The 23,859-nt window shown below is 38.7% G+C and overlaps 1 protein-coding gene across 5 annotated transcripts in view; it reads right to left on the bottom strand.

Annotated features, from left to right (window-relative positions):
- The window catches only part of adat1 (adenosine deaminase tRNA specific 1), a 76,251-nt gene that overhangs the window by 46,867 nt on the left and 5,525 nt on the right, over positions 1–23,859 (bottom strand). For 4 of the 5 annotated variants that reach the window (XR_015759933.1, XM_043706713.2, XM_043706712.2 and 1 more), the window contains exons 2-5: positions 21,168–21,346; positions 18,352–18,420; positions 11,530–11,584; positions 3,216–3,343 (exon numbers count right to left, since the gene is read on the bottom strand). Coding sequence is in view for 4 of the 5 variants with exons in the window: in XM_043706713.2 (XP_043562648.1) it covers positions 3,216–3,343; positions 11,530–11,584; positions 18,352–18,420; positions 21,168–21,336 (421 nt within the window). In the remaining variant the exon portion in view is untranslated. Of the gene's footprint in view, positions 1–3,215; positions 3,344–10,724; positions 10,812–11,529; positions 11,585–18,351; positions 18,421–21,167; positions 21,347–23,859 lie in introns of those variants that run through there. The other variant, XM_043706716.2, reaches the window with a different exon arrangement.

Raw genomic sequence — 23,859 nt, 5'->3', positions numbered from 1 at the left:
AGTGTCCGAGCTCGAACAAGTTTCAGCTGCTTACTCAATGACCTTCCCTCCATCATAAGGTTAGAAATGGGGATGTTCACCAATGATTGCACAATGTTCAGCTTTATTTGCAACTCCTCAGATACTGAAGCAATCCATGTTCAAGTGCAACAAGATCTGGACAATATCCAGGCTTGGACCGACAAGTGGCAAGTAACATTTGTGCCACACGAAGGGCAAGCAATGACTATCTCTAAAAAGAGACAATCTAACCATTGCCTCTTGACATTCAAAGGTATTAGTATCATTGAATCCCTCACTATCAACATTCTTGGGGTTACAATTGTCCAGAAACGCAACTGGAGGTACGTTCATCTTCGGACTCGCCAAAGTCTGCCCACATCTAAAAGATACAAGTCTATTTTACATCAGTGTTTATTGTAGAGAAGGACATGGAAGATATAGAATGTGGGGAAATAGATGGTGACATCTCAAAAAATTTCCATATTACAGAGAAGGAAATGCTGGGTGTCTTGAAATGCATAAAAGTGGATAAATCCCCAGGACCTAATCAGGTGTATTCCAGAACTCTGTGGCAAGTTGGGGCAGTGATTGCTGGACTCTTTGCTGAGATATTTATATTATTGATAGTCACAGGTGAGGTGCCGGAAGTTTGGTAGTTGGCTGATGTGGTGCCACTATTTAAGAAAGATGGTAAGGAAAAGCCAGGGAACTATAGACCAGTAAGCCTGACATTGATGGTGGGCAAGCTGTTGGAGAGAAGCCAGAAGGACAGGATTTACATGTATTTGGAAAGGCAAGGACTGATTAGGGAAAATCCGCATGACGTTATGCGTGACAAATCATGACTCATGAACTTGATTGAGTTTTTTGGAGTAATAACAAAGAGGATTGATGAGGGCAGAGCGGTAGACGTGATCTATATGGACTTCAGTAAGGCGTTTGACAAGGTTCTTCATGGGAGACTGGTTAGCAAGGTTAGATCTTACTAGCCATTTGGATTCAGAACTGGCTCGAAGGTAGAAGACAGAGGGTGGTGGAGGGTTGCTTTTCAGACTGGAGGCCTGTGACCAGTGGTGTGCCACAAGGATTGATACTGGGTCCACGCTTTTCGTCATTTATATAAATGATTTGGATGTGAACATAGAAGGTATAGTTAGTAAGTTTGCAGATGACACCAAAATTGGAGGTGTAGCGGACAGCAAAGAATACAATGGGATCTTGATGAGATGGGCCAATGGGCGGAGGAGTGGCAGTTGGAGTTTAATTTAGGTAAATGCGAGGTGCTGCATTTTGGAAAAGCAAATCAAAGCAGGACTTATACACTTAATGGTTAGGTCCTGGGGTATGTTTCTGAACAAAGAGGCCTTGGAGTGTAAGTTCATAGTTCCTTGAAAGTAGACTCGCAGATAGATAGGATATTGAAGAGGGTGTTTGGTATGCTTTCCTTTATTGGCCAGAGCATTGAGTACTGGAGTTGGGAGGTCATGTTGCGGCTGTACAGGACATTGGTTAGGCTATTTTTGGAATATTGCGTGCAGTTCTGGTCTCTTTCCTATCGGAAGGATTTTCTGAAACTTGAAAGGGTTCAGAAAAGATTTACAAGGATGTTGCCAAGGTTAGAGGATTTGAACTATAAGGAGAGGCTGAATAGGCTGGGGCTGTTTTCCTTGGAGCGTCAGAGGCTATGGGGTGATGTTATAGAGGTTTATAAAATCATGAAGGGCATGGATAGGGTAAAGAGACAAGGTATTTTCCCTGGGGTGGGGAAGTCCAGGGTATAGGTATAGAGTGAGAGAGGAAAGATATAAAAAGGACCTAAGGGGCAATTTTTCACACAAAGGGTGGCGTGTGTACGGGATGTGCTGCCAGAGAAGTGGTGGAGGCTGGTACAATTACAGCATTTAAAATGCATCTGGATGGGTATTTGAATAGAAAGGGTTTGGAGGGATATAGGCCAAATGCTGGCAAATGGGACTAGATTAGATTAGGATATCTGGTTAGCATGGACGAGTTGGACTGAAGGGTCTGTTTTCATGCTGTACATGTCTATCGCTCGAAGTCAGCAGTGTTACAGAATCCTCCCCACTTGCCTGGATGAGTGCAGCTCCAACAACATTCAAAAGCTTGATACAATCCAATACAAAGACGCACTGCAGAAATTCACCAAAGATACTTAAATAGCACCTTCCAAACGCACAACCACTTCCATCTCGCAGGACAAGGGCAGCAGATACATAGGAACACCACCATCTTCATGTTCCCCTCCAAGCCACTCACCATCCTGACTTGGAAATATATCGCTGTTCCTTCACTGCTAATAGGTCAAAACTTTTGAATTCTCTCTCGAAAGGAATTGTGGATCATAATACAGCAGGTAGACTGCAGTTGTGCAACAATACATCTCACCACCACCTTCCCAACAACAAGTACGGACAGGCAAGAAATGCTGGCCAGGTAGCAATGCTTACATTCCACGAATGACTTTAAAAAAGGTCTAAGGAGCCAACCTGAAGAATTAGTTCAGAACAAAATTTAAATGAAGATAATGGTACCAATGACATGACAATTGTTAATTACAGTACATCTGGAATGTGTTCCTTCTATCTGTGCTCCCTGTTACGTCTAATACCTGATTTTCTACAATTGTGTATAATGGACAGTAGGAAGACAGTAAAGGTCACATACTCATATCAAATATATATGAAAAATAATGGGCAATTTCTGATAGCTGAGCATTTTATTTTGTGTAACATCTCCAATTGTTTTCTGAAGAATTGGCAGAAAATAGCCAACTGCCAATTTGGGACCCAAATTCACAACCTTTCATTTGGAATTCAAGGATCTAACATCCACAAATATTCTGTTTAAACCATAAGCAATACTGCATTTAGTTTTACAAATCATCAAAGGCAGATCAGATCACTGGGCCATAGCTTTTCAAAGACTAAACTGGTTGATGTCTGATATGAAACTTTTCACTCGTGCATGAAAGATTTCATACTACTTAGCAAACTTGATCTGGTGGCAACACTAATGCTTAGATGACTGAATCACAGAAGTGGAATCAATATGCAAACGGAACACAGTGAAATGATTTGCAAAGAATAGGTGTGATTTAAACATCCATATTTTTCAGCCTACTCTAAAATTATCCTGAACTTAAAGTTTTTTAAAACTTTAAATAATGAATAAGATTAGTAAGACCAACTCACATGGAGTGTGACTCATGAAAAACACAAAAGAAATTCCTGACTTAATTTGCCATTTTCCTTTGCATTTTCCTGCAATCAAGATGCTATTTCTCTCTTCAAACGCCTCTTTCAATTGATAATATAAATACCTGCAAAACAGGAAAGAAATAGAAATTTTTAAACAGCAAATGAAATAGTCATGTTTTCACAATCAAATAGTCATTTCATTTTCACTTATACATGTTCAATGTCTGATAGGATTATATGGCGAACACCCGTGTTTTCAAATAGTACATGAATGCAATGTTCTTACTAGATTTTACATAGAATTTCAAATCTTTACTTTTCTTCCATTTGCCATATCCTTCAAGAGTTTTTAGTCAACAATTTGAAGTCCTTTGTTGACCTAGTGGTGTGGCATAGTGAAAAAATGCAAAAACAATTTTGTCTCTTCACTAACTTCATAATTTTCAGCCCTGATGCTATCAATATAAGTTGAATGGAAATCAAGATGGAAGACAGTTTGAACATATCATCATCAGTAATTTTGATTTTCCAATAACAGCTTTTGATTCTCAAATACCAATATTCTCTTCTCTTCTCCTCTTCTTTGAACTCTTTCCTCCATAATATGTTCTACCAGTTCATTTCCTCTTAAGATGCACTCAGCTCAATGTCTCAGTTTTCCCTAATTCCATTCAGCAAACTTCTTTGATTATTCACTTGTCTTTACAATTAACCATCTGTTAATTTCTCTGGCAGGCTGCTCCTTTCCATTCTACTCCAAATCTTCATTTCAAAGCTATTTAAAGAAGTAATCTTTTTCCATAAGTCTCACAACAACATAAAATAACACAGTTGCTCAGCTTTCTCCTGAGCAACTGTCTCTACTCAGTAAATACAACTTTTCCCATTGATATCCTTGTTCTCATTAATTTGTTGCACTTTCATTTACAAATATTGTGCATAAATACTTTAATTCTTGCACCTTTTCTAGTTTTTCTCCCATGAACTTCTGAATATTTTGTTGAGGATTTTCAGACTTTGGTTTTGGTTTTGCCAATGTTCACTTCGTTCCAAGGTTTGTGGCTGCCATGATTAGGCTATGCACTAGCCTGTGCTTGTTTCAAGTCCTTTGGCATCTGCAAACCTAACTGATATAATCATTCACACATCCTTCCCCGCAAACGTACGTCTGTATTCCGTATCTTAAAATGTTTATTTAACCACTGCTTCTACATAGATGTTAAAAAGGACTGGTGATAAACAACACCCTAGGTCAACTCCTCTTTCAGTTACACAAAGTTTCAACTTCTGGTGGACAACTCTCTGTGATGTTGTTTATCCTACATGAGTCATATATCTCTTCAGTCTATTTTCATGTTTTCACAATCAAGAGCTTAATGTTATCATCCTGATTGTTTTGTAGATATTGGAAAAGCATTCAAACATATTTCCAGTCCAAACTCAATCTTTTAATGCCGATTACTTTTCTCATGCCTCTTCTTTGTTAGAATCCAAACTAGACCGAGAGAAAAGAAGCTGTTTTATTAGTAAATTCTGAAAAAACTAAAAGATAGAAACAGCATATTTCAAGAATATTATGTAAAAATTAAAAACCTTAACTGGTTGTGCTTGAAGCAAGTAATGTTTGTATCAATTTCACTGGATCAGAAGTGCCGGGGGGGAGAGAGAGAGAGAGAGAGAGAGAGAGAGAGAGACAGAGCATCAAGAAATAATAAAAACTGGAAAAGTGGTTGGAATAGATGAAATACCTGAATGTAGTTACAAATCACACAACACCAGGTTATAGTCCAACAGGTTTAATTGAAAGCACTAGCTTTTGGAGCGTCGCTCCTTCTCAGGTGATAGTGGAGGACTCAATCCTAAGACAGAGAATTTATAGCAAAAATTTACAGTGTGATGTAACTGAAATTATTTTCAATGTATAATTTCAGTTACATCACACTAAATCTTTGCTATAAATTCTGCGTCTTAGGATTGAGTCCTCCACTATCACCTGATGAAGGAGTGACACTCCGAAAGCTAGTGTGCTTCCAATTAAACCTGTTGGACTATAACCTGGTGTTGTGTGATTTTTAACTTTGTACACCGCAGTCCAACACCGGCATCTCCAAATCATATGCAAATGTAGCAATGTTTATTAATGTGTGTAAAAATATTTACTTCTGAAGAGTACAACAGAGGGTATTATGTGATAATATTGATCACCTTAAAAAGAAAAGATGCCAAAGGCATTTTGATATTCTGACTTTTGCACAATCAATCAGTCTGAGTGTCCAGGTATTGAAGCCTTTGTTGAGAACTACAACAGAAACTGGGTGTGAAGGCACAGGACAACAGTGGATTTAAATGCCAGAGTTGGAATGGACATAAACCTCTGGAAAGGCATGATTAGAAAAGGTGCAGAGAATGCAAACATCAATGGAGTCCTTCTCCTGCTGAAGTGCAAGGGAACATGGTCTGGTCATAACCAAATATCCTATTTAACTCGATAGACAAACACAAGACCTTATGGCAACACCCTCGCTTCAGACACTGGCACATTCCTGAATACATCATTGTCCAAGCGGGGGACCGTAAGGATGTTTAAATTATCCACACCATGACAGAAGCTGATGAGTATAGGATGAATCTTCGCTTGGTCTCATCTACTATCTTTATCGGCCTGGCCCAATAACAACAGAAGAGGCACTGTCACAGAAAATTTCAATAGTGGCAGATGCAAGGACTCTGCGATAAAAGGCCTACACAGTCAATGCATCACAGTCAATCTGATGATGGTCAAGGCTTAGAAACCCCAGAATATCGACAATGACTGGTCAGCATTTAAATCCATCACAAACAGCACATGCAAGGAGATTTTGGATTTCTGTACTGGGACAGGTTTGACAAGAACGATCAGGAGATCCAGGAATTATTAAATCACAAGCACAAAGCATTCTGAACTGGAAACATCACCAATACTCAAGTTAAACAAAGCAGGCTACAGACAAATGAAGGCCTGTGAGAAAAAAAACTTTGACCTCAAAAACATGTGGTAGGTAGAAAGAATACAGCAAATTTCCAACGACCATGACAGGCAAGGATGTTTCAGCACAGTGAAGACCATTCTTATGGCTTAAGCACACAAGGACCTACCCCACTAAGTACTAATAACGGAGTGGCACCCATTAAGAGTAGACAGGCAGTAAGCACTTGTTGGAAGGGACATTGAAGATCTCAACTAATATCAATCCTTGACTCGAGTGCTCTCAAATGCATGCTATAGCATGCTATCCACCAACATTTCATCATAACCTCAGCCGTACATGAAATTGCAAAGACCAAGGTTCTGAAAAAGGGTCACTGGACCTGAAATGTTAACTCTGATTTCTCTCCATAGACGCTTCCAGATCTGCTGAGTTTATCCAGCAATTTTTGTTTTGGCTTTTGTTTTGATTTATAACATCCACAGTTCTTTTGTTTTGTTATAACGTTGCAAAGGGCATTTGATAGCTGAAAGACTAGAAGATTGTATATGCAGATGGATATTAAAAAGCACTCTTGGTACAAATATGCAGCCTTATTCACCTCATCCGGAAGGTGCCAAGTATTCCCATGAGATCTCCAAAACATCATAATTGTGAACATCTTCAAGAAAGGAGATGAGACTGATTGCAATAACTACCGATGGATATCTCTGTTGTCTGCCACACAGGTCATTGCAAAAATGCTGTTAAATCACCTCCTTCATTGACTGAAGAGCTCCGACCAGAGTCAGTATGCAGAAAGTGTCCATTGAAAGCGACAGTGGACATGATCTTCAAAGCAAAACAAAGTCAAAGAATATGCATAAAGGAGTAGTAGCAACCTTTGGCCTTTGATTGTCAACCAGGAGGGACTGTGGAGTGTCCTCCGCAAATCTGGTTGCCTGCAAAAAAAAATCATTATTCTCCATCTGCTGCACGAATCACCAAGAATCCATCACAGAATCAACACACTCTGTAGACTGAAGTAAGGCTTTGTTATTGCATAAAGTTCTTCTCCATTTCTTTCCTGCAATGCTCCACCACAAAACTTCCTGCTAATATGAAGCTAACTTACAGGACAAGTGGGAAACTGTTCAAACTATGTCACTTCCAATCCAGAATCAAGACCACTCCAAACTCTGTTGTTAAGATGAAGTAGGATGACACTGAGGCCAAACTCCAAATTTTAATTGATGCATTAAAAGAGACATTTAAGGGAATGGGTCATGGGTTAAACAACTGGAAGTTAGAGGTCTTCTACCAGCAGATCCCATCACACGCATTACCCACAACTAATCATTTCTCAAAAGAGAGCAACTGTACAATTTGGATCAACTCCTGTACCTTGGAAGCCTACTCTCAACAATACAGTTACCAATAATGGAATTTAACATTGCCTCCAGTATGCCAGTGGAGCCTTTGGCCATCTTAGAAAAAGAATGTTTGATGGCCACAAGCTTTTAACCTGGCACCAAGATCATGGTGTACAAGGCAGCAGTGTTACATGCCTTTCTGTATGCAGAGACATAGACAATATGCACCAGATACCTCAAATCCCTATAGAAATATCAACAGCAAAACCTCCACAAAGTCCTGCAAGTCCAGTGTAGAATACATGCTATAATATCAGTGTTCTCATATTAACATATCCAGCATCTAGGCACTAGTCATGTTCAATTTGTGTTCAGCAGGTATCCTCACCAAGTTATGGAAAGGACAAGACTTCCCAAAATGGAGAAAAATCATCCAGCCAGGTGCCAACTGTTTTGAGTGCTCAAAGAGGCTCAGGATGCAGGCCAAGTGGAAACAGAAGGAGCATGTGAAGATCTGAGCATCCCATCTAACCACTTCAGAAACATCATCTATCTCACCTGTAGCAGGATTTATAGGTCCAGAATTGGACTAATCAGTCATCTTGAGACCTACCACTCTGGAGTAGAAGAAAGTCATCTTCCATCCTGAGGGGCTGCCTAAAGAGAAGACAATATTGGAGGTTGCCAGTTTGAACATAAGAATGTAAGGAACAGAAGAGGTAGACCACAGAGCTTGCTAGGATTTGCCATTCAGTGGCTGACCTTCAACCTCAACTCCACTTTCCTGCCTGCTCCCCATATGTCTCTCAATTCTTTCAGAGACCAAGAATGTGTCTATCTTAACCTTAAGTATATCCAACAATGATCAACCCTCTAGGGTGGAAAATATTAAAGACTTACAAACCTTTGAGTGAAAGAAATGTCTCTTTATCTCACTCCTAAATTCATCCTGAGACCTTCCCTCATATTCTAGATTCCTCAATGAGGGAAACAACATCTCAAACCCATTCAGAATTTTGTGTTTCAATGAAATAGCCCATAATTAACAACTTTCAGGTAGTTCTCAGCTAAATTTCTTTTTTTGGCTATTGAGAATGAGAACACAAGGGAAGGCTTGAGAATACCTCTCAGTCATCTACGATAAGAAATGGTTTTATTTCTTATTTTCTTACCAACCTGACTCCTTGGTTTGTAGGACTGAAAGACAAAGTACAACTTAAATTTTAAAACTAGCCAAGTCAGAAAAATAATTTACCTACAGCCTGATTTTATAGAACATAGAACATAACAGTACAGTACTGGCCCTTTGGCCCTCAATGTTGCACCACCCCATGATACCAATCTGAAGCCCATCTAACCTACACTATTCCATTCTCATCCAATGACCACTTAAATGCCCTTAAAGTTGGCGAGTCTGCTACTGTTGCAGGAAGTGCGTTCCATGCCCCTACTACTCTGAGTAAAGAGACTACCTCTGATGTCTGTCCTATATCTATCACCCCTCAATTTAAACCTATGTCCCTCCTGCTAGCCATCGCCATCTGAGGAAAAAGGATCTCACTGTCCACCCTATCTAACCCTCTGATTATCTTATATATCTCAATTAAGTCGCCTCTCAACCTTCTTCTCTCTAACGAAAACAGTCTCAAGTCCCTCAGCCTTTCCTCATAAGACCTTCCCCCCATACCAGGCACCATCCTAGTAAATCTCCTCTGAACCCTTTCCAAAACTTCCACATCCTTCCTATAATGCAGTGACCAGACCTGTACGTAATGCTCCATGTGTGGCCACACCAGAGTTTGTACTGCTCCAGCATGACTTCGTGGTTCTGCAACTCAATCGCTTTACCAAAAAAAGCTAACACCTATGCCTTCTTAACAACCCTGTCAACTTGAGTGGCAACTTTCAAGGATCAATGTACCTGGACACCAAGATCTCTCTGCTCATCTATACTACCAAGAATCTTACCATTAGCCCAGTACTCGGCACTCCCGTTACTCTTCCCAAGTGAATCAACTCACACTTTTCTGCATTACATTCCATTTGCCATCTCTCAGCCCAGCTCTATAACTTATCTATGTCTCTCTGTAACCTACAACATCCTTCGTCACGATCCACAACTCTACCGACTTTCGTGTCATCCGCAAATTTACTAACCCATCCTTCCATGCCCCCATCCGTCATTTATGTTATTAAAATAACATAAGAAATATATAACAGTTCAAAGGACAACTCAAAGCAAACTACATCTTACTTTGTTATACTCTTAACTGATGAAATTCCAATTAAAAATGTACAATGCAAACTTTATCATTTACCATTAATAAAACTTTCATATGGATACAGATTGTGTTTCTTAGTTACTGCAGTGAATTCCTGTTATTCATTGATGGATAGGCATATAATAAAAAGTATCCAGTGAATGTATTTGAACAAGCTGACCCTGTATATGTAATAGCTTCGCAGCAAGCAGCTTCAGGTAGTAACTTGGACGATCCCGTATTATGAAAGACACAGAGATACTCATACCACACTATCTGGAGTAGTGAGCTGGACACCACGGCCTGCCATTCACAGATTTGTCATAGAAGTTAAAGATTTATAAAAAGCATGCAAAGATCTCTCAATTTAGCTGTCGACTCAGGTTGACAGATAGCGTGGATCAGATTTGTGTATGTAACGAGAATTATTATTTATTATAAGTAATTAAACTTGAATCATAAATCACTGGCATATAACACCACTAATTAAAACTCTAATCCCCTTCTATATCCACATGCACACAGGAAAAACATAGTTTATGGATGGAGAGAGCACTGGGAAAGTAGTTCAGTGGCTCCTGTTCACAGAGTCTGTTGAGAGGATTCTTGTGCTAGTCAGAAAGCTGCTTTTCAATCAACATTCTCCAGATGCTTTCATTGGTTTGCAAGAAGCACAGGTAGCGGGTTCACTTGTAAGAAGTTTTTCAACATATGAATTAAAAGATACAGCTTACAGCAACTTAAGAAAAGATCAACTGTTTTTCTTCAGGTATAAAATGGTATGCTGCAGACATTGGAGAGAGAGAGAGCCCAGTGGCCTCTTCACATTTTGTTCCCAGCATCAAGCTGTACAGTTACCAGAGAACCAATCATAAGGCTGTTAAGCAGGCACAAGGTCATTGTCATCAATAACTGGACACTAACCAATTAGCTTCTATTGCCAACCAATAGTCCATCTACGCATAATTTCTTTGGTTCCACTTTCTCTGCAAATACTACTGTAACCCACAGCTGTAAGAACAATTTTCACAATGAATTTCAAATTACTTGTGTTCAAACCATGCAGTAATCATTGGTTTTTAAAACAGTTATTTTCTTGTTACAGCTCACAAAAACACAAAAATAAAAAGATAAACATGTATGCTTTATGCATCAAATTTCTTAAATATGTTTTAATGCACTTCAGATGTATCAAATTAGTTTAAAGTGATGTTGTTGTTACACTGACAAAAAAGGCAGATATGGCTGTGCACAGTGAGATGCCACACCATATTAAGATGAACAACTTTATTTTGTGGCAGTATTGGTTGAGGAAGGAGTATTTGTCAAAATACTGAGAAAAGATTTTTAAAGCTCATCTGAATGTCTATTAGGCAGATTGGACTATGGCTTAATTTTGGATTCAAAGAGCAGCACTGCCTCAATAATGTGCTCAATGAATTCTATTGCATTCAACAGATCCCACATAACCCTCAGAGAAGACCACCAGTCTGGCTATTATCTATTTTTAGAGGCATCCACTTATGTAAAGATTTAGCATTTTAAAAAAAAAGAGCCATTTTCTTTTTAAATGCAGGGAGTAAGCTGAATAAAAAATACATTTTCCCAAGATGTTCTTCCTTTAACAGACACATTCAATTTCCTAGTTTAATAAAATTACAAGTAAATTACAAAGAACTCAGTACACGATTTGCTTACACAATGGACATTCTGTTGCTAGAATTCTTACCTAAGGAACCCACGTCTTGCAGTCACCTCAGCATGGCTGTCATTAACTACATCACCTAGAAAATATTTGGAGAGAATATGAAACTTGATGTCTAGGAAAAGTATAGTACAGATAAGTTTGTTTTTACATTAAAATGCTCAATTTTGAATGCTGCGATTAATTTCTGGACACACTATTATCAAGCCCAAGTCAAATGGCTGGAGGTAACTAATTTTTTCTGATTGGTTGGAGTTAAAGATTGCTTGGGATATGCAATGAGACTCAAAAACTGCATCCATCTAATTATTTCTGTAACCCAACCCATCTTTCATCACAATTTCAGAACATGATCTGCCATTCAGTTCATGACCTCCCATCTTTCATTGTGCTCCACTCCTATTTTTCTTATGCTGAGTCTTATTTTCCATTCTGCAAGTATAGGTTATGCTACTTGTAGCATCAGGCAACTCCTGCCAATTCCAGTGAAAAGACTGCTCTGAACTACTGCATTTATCCTTGGAGGTGTATGATTGGTCCATTTTTTGTACTCAGTGACCCTGCAGTCAGTGTGGAAGAAAGAATCACTGACAATAGGAAGTAAACTTTGTGGACTTGAAACTGCACTCTATCATTGATTCTCAAATTTTATAGCCAGATAGATGAATACACAGATTGCCTGAACCAAGACCAAGACCAAAGTATTCTCGAGGTTCAACATCTTAGTGAGTCTTTTGAAAAATAGGGGAGTACCTTGGTTGTAGTTCATCTCAGCTAACTACTGTAGAGAAGAGTTCAACAACATCTAACATTTCTTTAGAATATGAAAACTTAAGACAGAGATTCGCTCTCTTAGCACCTCCTTTCAGTCAATTTGGAACATTACAATTAGAAGGTAAAGAACAGAATGCTTCTTAATCCTTTGCCAGCTAGAACAACCCCCTGACATCAGAAGGAAAGAAAAAGAAGAAACTTTCATTGCCCAACCCAGTACTTGCTTAAATTCCACAACATCAATCACTCCTGCACCAGCCAAATGCCTCTGGCTTCTCAAATCTCAGTGCACAAAATTCAATGAAACAAATCTGTATACAGTCTCACCCCACCCTCTTTCAACAATCTCCTCTACCCTACCATTGTTCTCTGCTCCCAGTACTTTTCGCTTAGTGATAAATCTTCCAGTATTCAAGATGTGCTGAAACGTGTAAATTTTGGGATTTGGATTTCAAAATGGAATTGTTTGAAAAAAATGTCTCAGCAATCCAAGAAAAAAGAAAACATCAGTTAAGCATCACATTCTCCAGAAGGTTATTGAGATGTTTAATTATACCTGGTTACAATGTTAGAATTAACCTGTCAATCTGTAAATGCTTCACCTCAGTTTGATCTCTGGCTATCGCCATTTTCTCGATGGGTGGTGTGATTGGATCATTTTCATACGGTTGTTTGTTTACTGGTTTGGAAGGTAACTTTTGCAATGCAACTTAGATATTTCAAATATATTCAAGGCACTCACTAACTCAGACTAATATCCCAGTTTCTGATATGTGACTTAGAAAAATCATAAAGTCCGCCACAGTTCAAAAGGATATATTTATAGTTCACAAGTACATTTTTATAATGGACTGAGTTATGACTCTCATTGCTGCAATTCCTGGCTTCTCTCAATTATAATACATAAGAGATTGGTTCAATTGGGTCTGTATTCGCTAGAGTTTACAGGGATGAGAACAGATATTTCAAATGCTTAAAATTCTGATAGAACTTGATAGACAAGATGCAGATGTTTTCCCTCATTGGTGTATCTAAAACCAGGGAACACAGTCTCAGGATATAGGGTAGACCATTTAGGACTAAGAGAAGGAAACATTTCACTCAGAGGGTGGTGAACCTGTGAAACTCTCTACCACAGGTGGCTGTGGAAGCCAAGTTACTGAATATCTTCGATGAAGAAATAGTTAATTTTATAGATTTTAAAAGGCATCAAGGTGTATGGGGAGAAAACTGGAATTTGACACTTAGATCAAGGGTCTGAATGGTGGAGAAGGATCAAAGGGCTTAATGGCCTACTGCTGCTCCTAGTTTCTATTCCTGACAGACTACTAGAAATCTCATTCTTTCCATTTTAGATAATTACAGTTCAACCCATTGAAATAGCCCCTCTTCTGGCTTATTTAGAACATAGAATATTACAGCGCAGCACAGGCCCTTTTGCTGTCGATGTTGCACCAACCTGTGAAACCAATCTGAAGCCCACCTAACCTACACTATTCCATTCTCGTCCATATGCCTATCCGATGACTATTTAAATGCCCTTAAAGTTGTCGAGTCTACTACTGTTGCAGGCAGTGCGTTCCACGCTCCTACTACTCTCTGAGCGAAGAAACTACCTCTGACATCTGTCCTATATCTATCACCCCTCAATTTAAACCTATGTCCCCTCATACTAGCCATTGTCACCTGAGGATAAAGGCTCTCGCTGCCCACTCTCTGATTATCTTATATGTCTCAATTAATTCACTTTTCATTCTTCTTCTTTCTAACAAAAACAGCCGACAGTCTCTCAGCCTTTCCTTGTAAGATCTTCCCTCCATACCAGGCAACATTCTAGTAAATCTCCTCTAAACCCTTTCCAAAGCTTCCACATCCTTCCTAATAATGCGGTGACCAGAACTGTACGCAATACTCCATGTGTGGCCACACCAGAGTTTTGTGCAGCTGTAGCATGACTTCATGGTTCCGAAACTCAGTCCCTCTACCAGTAAAAGCTAACAAACTTTCTTAACAACCAGATCAACCTGGGTGGCAACTTTCAAGAATCTATGTACCTTGACACCAAGATCTCTCTGCTCATCTACACTACCAAGAATCTTACCATTAGCCCAGTACTCCACATTCCTGTTGGTCCTTCCAAGGTGAATCACCTCACACGTTTCCACGTTAAACTCCACATGCCACCTCTCAGCCCAGCTCTGCAACTTATCTATGTCCCTCTGCAACATCTTTCGTCACTATCCACAACTCTACTGACCATAGTGTCATCTGCAAATTTACGAACCCATTCTTCTATGCCCTCATCCATATAAAAATGACAAACAGAAGTGGACCCAAAACAGATCCTTGCAGTACACCACTAGTAACTGACCTCCAGAATTAATATTTTCCATCATCCACCACCCTCTGTCTTCTTTCAGCAAGCCAATTTCTGATCCAAACTGCTAAATAACCCTCAATCCCATGTCTCTGTATTTTGTTCAATAGCCTGCCATGGGGAACCTTATCAAATGCCTTACTGAAATCCATGTACACCACACTGACCACTTTCCCGTCATCCACATGTTTGGTCACCTTCTCAAAGAACTCAATAAGGTTTGAGGCATGACCTAGCCTTCACAAAACCGTGTTGACTATCCCTAATCAACTTATTCCTTTCTGGATGATTATAAATCCTCTCTCTTATAACCCTTTCCAACACTTTACCCACAACAGAAGGAAGGCTCACTGGTCTATAATTATCATGGTTATCTCTATTCTCCTTCTTGAACAAGGGAACAACATTCGAATTTAGTCCAACCTGAGTGTCAAATAGTGTTGTATCATCAGGATAAACCAACAAACTTTTGTCAGCATTCAAAGTCATCTTTCACACGGGAGTTGATGATCAGTCTCTCAGGGGGTCAGAGCAGAGTATAGGAGTTGGGACATCATATTGCAGCTGTACAGGTCATTGGTTAGGCCACGTTTAGAATATTCTGTTCAATTGTAGCTTCCCTTTTTTTGGAAATATGTTGTTAAACTTGAAAGGCTTCAGAAAAGATTTACAAGGATGTTGCCCAGATTACAGGGTTAAATGGAGAGGCTGAATAAGCTGGACTATTTTCCATGAAGTGTTGGAGGCTGAAGGGTGATCTTATAGAGAGGTTTATAAAATCAAGAGGGGCACTGATGCAGTGAATAGCCAAGGTCTTTTTCCTAGCTTGAAGGAGTCCAAAACTAAAGGGTGTAGGTTTAAGGTGAAAGTGGAAAATTTAAATAGGACTTGAGGAGCAACTTCTTCATGCAGAGGGTTGTGCATGTATGGAATGAGCTGCCAGAGAACATGGTGGAGGCAGGTACAATTATAGCATTTAAAAGGCATCTGGATGAGTATATAAATTGGAAACATTTAGAGGGATACCAGCCAAATGTTGGCAAATAGGACTAGGCCAATATAGGATATCTGTTCAGCGCAGATGAGTCAGACAGATGTATCTGTTTCCATGCTGTACAACTCTATTACTAATTCTTGCAACCTTCCAGTCATGAGAACTTGCAGTTTAGCCACTGATTTGGTTTCACTCTGTTGAATTGTAACACTGTTCATTTGTAATTGATCCTGTGAGCCAAGCGGTTTTCTCCACTATTCAACATGAAGTAACAGCCTTCAATATTTGAATCTTTCATTGTATCTTCTCCTAGTCAGAAACTGTGGGTGGCACGGTGGCACAGTGGTTAGCACTGCTGCCTCACAGCGTCAGAGACCCGGGTTCAATTCCCGCCTCAGGCGACTGACTGTGTGGAGTTTGCACGTTCTCCCCGTATCTGCGTGGGTTTCCTCCGGGTGCTCCGGTTTCCTCCCACAGTCCAAAGATGTGCAGGTTAGGTGAATTGGCCATGCTAAATTGCCCGTAGTGTTAGGTAAAAGGTAAATGTAGGGGTATGGGTGGGTTGCGCTTCGGGGGGGCGGTGTGGACTTGTTGGGCCGAAGTAATCTAATCTAATCTAATCTAATCTTGTCATAAATCTGATGAACTTGTTATCTGGTCATCATTATGGAGGCTGACCAGCAATAATTAACATTTACAGACCCTTCTTCATTTTCCTTCATCCTAATAACTTGTAAAATAGTTGTCAGTTTCAGATTATTTTATCAATTTGCATCATCATCTTTACAAAAGATGTTGGAAACCTGAAATAAACAGAGGAAATGTTTAAATTTTTTCTTGGTCTGTCAACTTCTGTGGGGGAAGAAAAACAAGTTAATGCTTTAGGTCAATAAGTTTTATCAGACCTAGGAACAGTTAGAGATGCAATTGGTTATAAGCAAGAACAGAGGTCAGGAAAGGCTGGAAGAGAGGGAAGAACAAAAGGGACCTTCAATTTTATTGATCCACTCCACTATTCAATATTTCTTTATTTATTATACAGTCATTTCATGACTAACTGATATTTATTAAGAGGATAGGAATTTTACTCTATGATAATTATTTTGCAATATCCATTTGTAACTATTCATTTCTTCTGAATGCCAAGTTCTTTGTTGAGCAATATGAACCCTATTGGGTTTAAATTTAATTTCACTATAACACAAACTTTGAGCTTCTGTCCCATGCTCAACCTAAAAATTTCAGGTCTGAAGAAGAGTTACTGGTCTCAAATGTTAACTGTGTTCTCTCCAGTTGCTGTCAGACATGCTGAGTTTCTCCAGCATTTTTGATAAATCCCTTTCAGTATCCTGTAGTTAATCATCACTTTTAAGAATTGGTCTGTTCTGTTTTATAACACTAGTGTACTTCCTTGTCTGTTACTGTGCCTGTTTTATAATTAAGTTTGAAAATAATATGAAAAACATACCAAAATAAAACTACTGGTTCTATTTTTATGTCACTTGTGTATCTGCTTGATTCAGTTGTGAACTTGTCACTTCTAAATACTGTTTGAAAATAGATATCTACAAAAATCAACTAAAGCACCTTGGGATGTCTTCTCATTTCACAGACATTATGCAAATAACTGCTATGTTTCATGGCTCAACTAAAGCAGTCATGTTTGCTGATCCAAATTGGCTGTAAGTCAAGCAATATTTTAATTTTAAAATTCTCAATCTTGTTTTCATTATTGATGGCAATTCATTTAATTGCCTGGGCCTCAAGCTGTACAATAACCTCCCTGTATCTCATTTCCTGCTTGAAGATATTCCTTAAAACCTACCTCTTTGACCAAGCTTTCGGTTGTTTGATCGAATTCCCCTCATGTTCCTTGGTATCAAGCTTTGTTTGATAATGTTCCTAGAAAGTGCCTCGGGATGTTTCATTATGTTACAGGAATTTATAGAAACATAAAACATTGTGTAGTTTTTAAGTAATTTGTTATGCATTAATGGAAAGTGAAAAATCACTGTAAGCAAATGTAAAATCTGTCTTAGATTTGTAGTTTGAAACTTAAAACAAGAGCTGCAATCTCTTTGCTATTTCAAGCATCTATATAGGATATTGTTTGTAAAGAAAATTGTGACCATGACAGAATGCACATAAAGTGATATAGTTGTTTATTATTCCTTGCCATCCAAGGAGGCAAGAGAACATGGTGAGTATCCACATTGAGTTAACTGATTGACAGAGCTGGCTCAAGGGACTGACTGGCTTTCACTTAATCCTATCTTCCTCTGATTCTAACCATTTCCATGAGAGTAGAAGAGTGGAACTCTTTTAATTAGACCTGATTAGCATATAAATAAGAACATATTTTATTATCATTCAGCACATGTAAAGTCCAGCTATCGAATGGATAAAATCATTGATTTAATTTCAGGAGATACTGTGCTACAATAAATGTGAAAATGTATTTGTGGTAGTGTCCCTACCCCTGGACCAGGAGCCCCAGGTTCAAGTCCCACTTGCTCTAGATGTGTGTAATAACACTTCTGAACAGGTTGATTAGAACAATATATTAAATATAAAACATGTTGAAAACAGAACATAGCAAATGAAACTTATTTTCTAATGTGACAAACAACAATACTGTTTATGTACTGTTACAAAGGAGAAGTACCTTTATGTTACCAATTCACCATCATGAATACATTACCATTTTTGCTCATTTTCGTTTGTCCAATGCACTTTGATCCTGTTCCCATTGCAACAACTTCCAGGGTTACTGCAAGAAACATAGGTCCTTCATATAGCATCTCAGATTCTCATATTCATATTAAAATTTGTGCTTAACAAAACAAATTGACATTAATGCCAATCAATGCAAAATGATGGGCTATTTTACCAACGTTTTGAATGACACACAAGTGTCAATTCTGCAAGACAATTGAATGTGGCCCATATTAGCATTTTTCTCTCTCACCCATGAGACATTCTTTCCTCCTGCATGAAAATCTCTTCAGATGAGCCTAAGTCTATATCATGCTGCACTTTATTTTAATTAACCATGGGTGCAACGACTGTTCTTACTAAACAGCCCACTTTAGCACTTGAAGAAGGAATAGCAAATAGGAACAAGGAAACCTATCTAAATTATCCTCTTCCAAACTTAGAGGTCCAGTAGATTGGACTTGCTTGGATTAAAAAACTCAACACACACTGGTGTATCGGTACTGAAATTCATGAGCTTTACATCAAACAAGTCTTATGAAAATAAGATGCTTAAAGTAGTCAGCAATTTTCATTGGTTTCTTGGTCATTGACAGAGTCATAGAGATATACAGTAGAGAAGCCAGCATTTGGCACATATCCCTCTAACCCATTCCTATTCATATGCCCATCCAGATGCCTTTTAAGTGTTGAAATTGTACAGCAAAGGCAACAGCTGTGCAGGTTACAATTGGGTTAGATAAGAGTTTAGGTTTCTTTCACCATTTGAATCACAACACATGTGATCACTGCCCTTTTGTCCGTTTCCTCCTTTTTAAAGGGCCACTCTTTTGATCTTTTTCTCCCCAAAGTTCCAAAACAACACAACAGCTTATAAAATAGTAATTACTTCTAGAATTCAAGAAAATTATGCTCCAACACTGAAAACACCTCTAAAAAGGAGTAGCGCCTCAATTTTTTCCCCGACCTCATTTCGGATTTCCCAGAATCCTGTCCGAAAGGCTAAATGGAGCAGCAGTACACAACAAAATATTCTCAATAAAATTCATTTTGACAATTCCAACCTATTTTAAAACACGTGTTATAAAATAAATTAGGGGTGATGATGGATTAGTGGTATTATGACAAGATAATTAATCCAGAGATCCAGGAAATGTCCTGGGACTCGGGTTAAAATCCCACAACGGCAGATGAAATTTGAGTTCAACAAAAACCTGGGATTAAGAGTCTAATAAACTGCTTCTGATTGTCAGAAAAAAACCCAGCTGGTTCACTAATGTGCTTTAAGGAAGGAAATATGCCATCTTTACCTGGTCTGACCTACATGTAGGTCTGTGGCAATTTTACCTTTGGGAAGTGATCGCCTAGTAGTTATTTTCATTAGACTGTTAATCCAGAAACTCGGCTAATGCTCTGGGACTCAGGTTTGAATCCTGTCACAGCAGATGGTGGAATTTGAATTCAACAAAAACTGTAGTTAAGAATTTAATGCTGATCACCGCAGATTGTCCTTCAGGGAAGGAAATCTACTATCATAGCCTGGTATAGCCTACGTATGACACCAAACCCACAGCAATGTGGTCTACTGTCAATTGCCCATTGGGTAATTAGTGAAGGGCAATAAATACTGGCTTGTCCAGTGTTGATGTCCCATGAATGAATCAAAAAAAATTCCAACAGGCAAAAAGGATTATTAAACTGACCAGTGTCACAAAATCTACGACAGTGGTAGCTACAGGAGACTAAGATTTATCAGTAAGTTTGTGCTTAAGATACAAAAGGAAACAGTAGTAAACATTTTTCACAATTCATTAATGGGATAAGATGTCGCTAGCTAGGCCAGCATTTACTGCCCATCCCTCACTGCCCACAGTGCAATTAATCGAGTCAACTGTGGGTCTGGAGTCAGGTTGTTGTTTCTGCGAAGGTTGTTGTTTCTGCAAAAGTCACAAGGCTGAGTCATGGGCAGGGGGAGGGTTATATGTTAAGCTAGATATGCTTGCACAAACAATTACAAGTAGCTGCATCTTGCTTCTGCAAAAATCGCAAGGTGGGATCACGAGGGTGTAGACCAAGAAATAACTAACCGAAAAGGGAGATGGTCAACTGGTAGAGACAGATGTATTGACATGACAGTTACAATTGTCACGCACATAGGGAGTTAGTCTGAACAAGATAACCAAATAAGACCCAGTGTTGCATCAGCAAAAGTAATAAGACCCGGCTATCAAGGGTGGGGGGGTTGCACGTCAACAACAGGCCACAGACAGGTGTGGTAAGCCGATTAGATTAGCAGCTGCTCAGAGCAATACAACTATCAGATATGAAGTAAAAGGGGAGTACCGATAGACTCAACTGAACTGTATAAATTGTAATGTAACCTCCTGATCGATGTGCCTACTTTGTGGTCACCTGGCTTGCAAGACCGTATGAATAAAGACTGCTTCAGAATTTGACTCGGACTGAAATTATTGAACAGCAAGCTTCGTTTCTCACATGTACAAAGAAATAATTACAATTCAGAGCATTAACAAAATTGTGCCTTTGTATCCTTTTTTTAATCTTACTTATAAATGTTAAGCGATAGTTGGAACACATACAGTGAGACATCACTAAAAACAGGAACTTTCGGTCAGCATTCCAAAAATAAAAAGCTTATTCAATATCTATTGGATAATAATATCACATATATCCTATTTTATATATATGTCAGACACATACCAAAAATATCATAAGTTTAAAATGCACACGTCAGTTGCAGGTACAGTAGGATTGGTGACAATAAATTTCCTGCTTTCTTACCAACATTTCTCTCGTTATTACAACATGGTTTTGCACCGGGTTTTTCTTCAACTTTTACCACAGCTGCAAGTAATGTCCATTCCCGTTTGGGGTCCGGCAGACCTGTCTTTGGTAGTTTGTTAGAATAGTGTTTATAACAAAGACTGGCAATTTCGTCAGCTGTCCACATTGTTGTAAATCTTTAAGGGGAACAAAAAGAAATTTAGTCCTACAAATGGAAAAGAAACATGACACATCAAACTGAATCACGCTTTATAAAGTGTACAAGCATTTTTCTTTACTCTGAACTGTGATAGTATTTCTATTGAAGGGAAAAATTAGAAGGAATTTTGGTCCATTTATCCAAGTTTCAGAGGAAAGCAAATTTCATTCAGCAGTCAAGAGATTTTGAACAAAGAGTCACATATGCATGTGCAAGAGTAAAATATAAAAGATTTAGAATAGAGGGTAAGGGAAATTTCTTCACACCAATTTACAATTTTGAGAAATACTATTCTGGAGTCTAAGGTACTGACTGAATCACTCAAAATTCAAGACTAGGTTAGATAGGTTGAAGGTAGAAAAGGACTTAAAGGGATATGGGAACAGGGCATTTAAGTATGATTAAACATATTTAAGGATAAACATTAATGGACTGATTGGGCAGATCTATGTATATCCAATAGAGAAATTTATATGTAGAAAAGTGTAGCGAGGGAGCTTGAGACATTAAGATCAAAGTAACTGCAAATGGCATGCAAAAAGCCAGAGTAAGTGAACAGAAGGATGCAGAAGAAGATACAAACTGCAAAGATACAGTGGGACAAGGTCAAGAATAAATAGTCATAGACTTATACATCACGGATGCAGACCCTTTGGTCCTACTGTCCTACTCGTCGAATCTGATCTAGTCTCATTTGCCAGCATTTGGTCCATATCCTTCTATATTCTTCCTATTCATATAGCATTCCAGATACCTTCAAATGTTGTAATTGTACCCGCCTACATCACATCCTCTGGCAATTCGTTCCATACTCCCACACCACCCTCCCATGAAGAAGTTACCCTTCAGGTCCTTTTTAAACGTTTTCCCTCTCATTTTAAACCTATGCACACTAGTTTGGCTAACTAATAGAAGACAAAGAGTGGGGATCAGGAGGGCAACATTATAACGAATGGAGTGCCACAAGGATCGCTGCTGAGGCAACGACCATTTACAATTTATATTAAATGAATAAGGCAAGTGAACATACTATAGCCAAGTTTGCAGATGACACAAAAATAGGTGGGAAGGCAAATGGTGAGGATAACTTGGGAGTTTGCAGGGGAATATGGACAGGGTATGTAAGTAGGCAATAATTTGACAGGTGGGATATAATCTAAGGGAAAATATACTGGCACTGGAGGCAGTCCAGGGTTCATGAGGCTGAGCCCGGGTACGAAGAAATTTTCTCATAAGGAAAGTCTGGAATTAAGAGTTTAAACATGAATGTGTCAGTTGTCATAACAACACATCTGGTTCATTAATGTCCGTTAGGGAGGGAAGGAAACTTCCAACCTTACTGGTTTGGCCTACATCTGATTCCGGACCCACAGCAATGTGGTTGATTCTTTACTGCCCTCTGGGCAATTTGTGCTTGGCAATAAATACTGGCCTCGCCAGTGATGCCTTCATTCCTGAATGAATTTAAAAAGAGGTTGAGTGTACTGCGCTTGCACTCACCGAATTTGGAAGAATGAGAGGTTACCACATTGCAACATACAAAATTCTTAGAGGATTCGGCAGGTAGATGCAGAAAGTTTGTTTCCTTTTATGGGAAAATGTGGAAGTAGTTTGCATAATCTGAAATTAGGGATGCTCCTTTAAAACAGAGATGATGAAGAATTTCTTCTCTTGAGGGTAGTGAATTTGTGGAATTCTTTATTATAGAGGGCTACAGAGGCTGGGTCTTAAATATATTCAAGGCTAAGACAGACAGATTTTTATTCAGTAATTAAATCAAGGGTTATGAAGAAAAGGCAAGAAAGTGGAATTCAAGATGATCAAATTAGCCATGATCTCATTAAATGGTAGAGATTCTGCTTTTAGGTCTAATGACCTTGGGACAAAGTAGTTCAAAAGTAGAGCGGCTGAGTAGAAGATAGAAATATGTTTCCTTGATAACAGATGGAGAGTTGAAAACTCAATTTTTCATCTGAAAGAACACCAAGGTCTCAAACTATGTAGGTCTGGGTAGATGGGTTATCTTGTTTACACTTAAGTTAATAACAGTTACAGAGGAATCTTCTTAAATCCTATTCTAAAATTCAGATTAACCCAAGAATGTTCAGTAACTGTTCCTGTACCCATGAAGCACAAACATATGCACAGACTAATTCAAATAAATTAAATGTCTGCACAGTAAAACTTCAACACCAAACCTTTTTATTTTTGTAATGTCTTTAATATAATAAGACATCCTAATGCACATCACAGAAATACTGACAAATAGCATTTGTAAGAAGTTACTGGGATCAAAAGCTTAATAAAAGAGGTATGTTTTCTGAACATCTTAAAGGAGAGGGAAGTAGAGAAGTGGAAAGGTTTAAGATCTTCAAGAGTTTAAGGACTAGGCAGGTCATAGAGTCAAATGGTAGAAGAAATGAAATCATAAAGTTTGAGAAGCCCAAAACAGAGATACACTGAAATCTCGGAAGGCTGGTTGAAGTTAGA

This window comes from Chiloscyllium plagiosum, unplaced genomic scaffold (assembly GCF_037043375.1).
Source record: "Chiloscyllium plagiosum isolate Xiang-an unplaced genomic scaffold, Cpla_swu_hap1 HiC_scaffold_17, whole genome shotgun sequence".
NCBI classification, from domain to species: domain Eukaryota; kingdom Metazoa; phylum Chordata; class Chondrichthyes; order Orectolobiformes; family Hemiscylliidae; genus Chiloscyllium; species Chiloscyllium plagiosum.
Note: the sequence above shows the minus strand (reverse complement) of the source record. Positions and strands in the feature narration are given on the sequence as shown.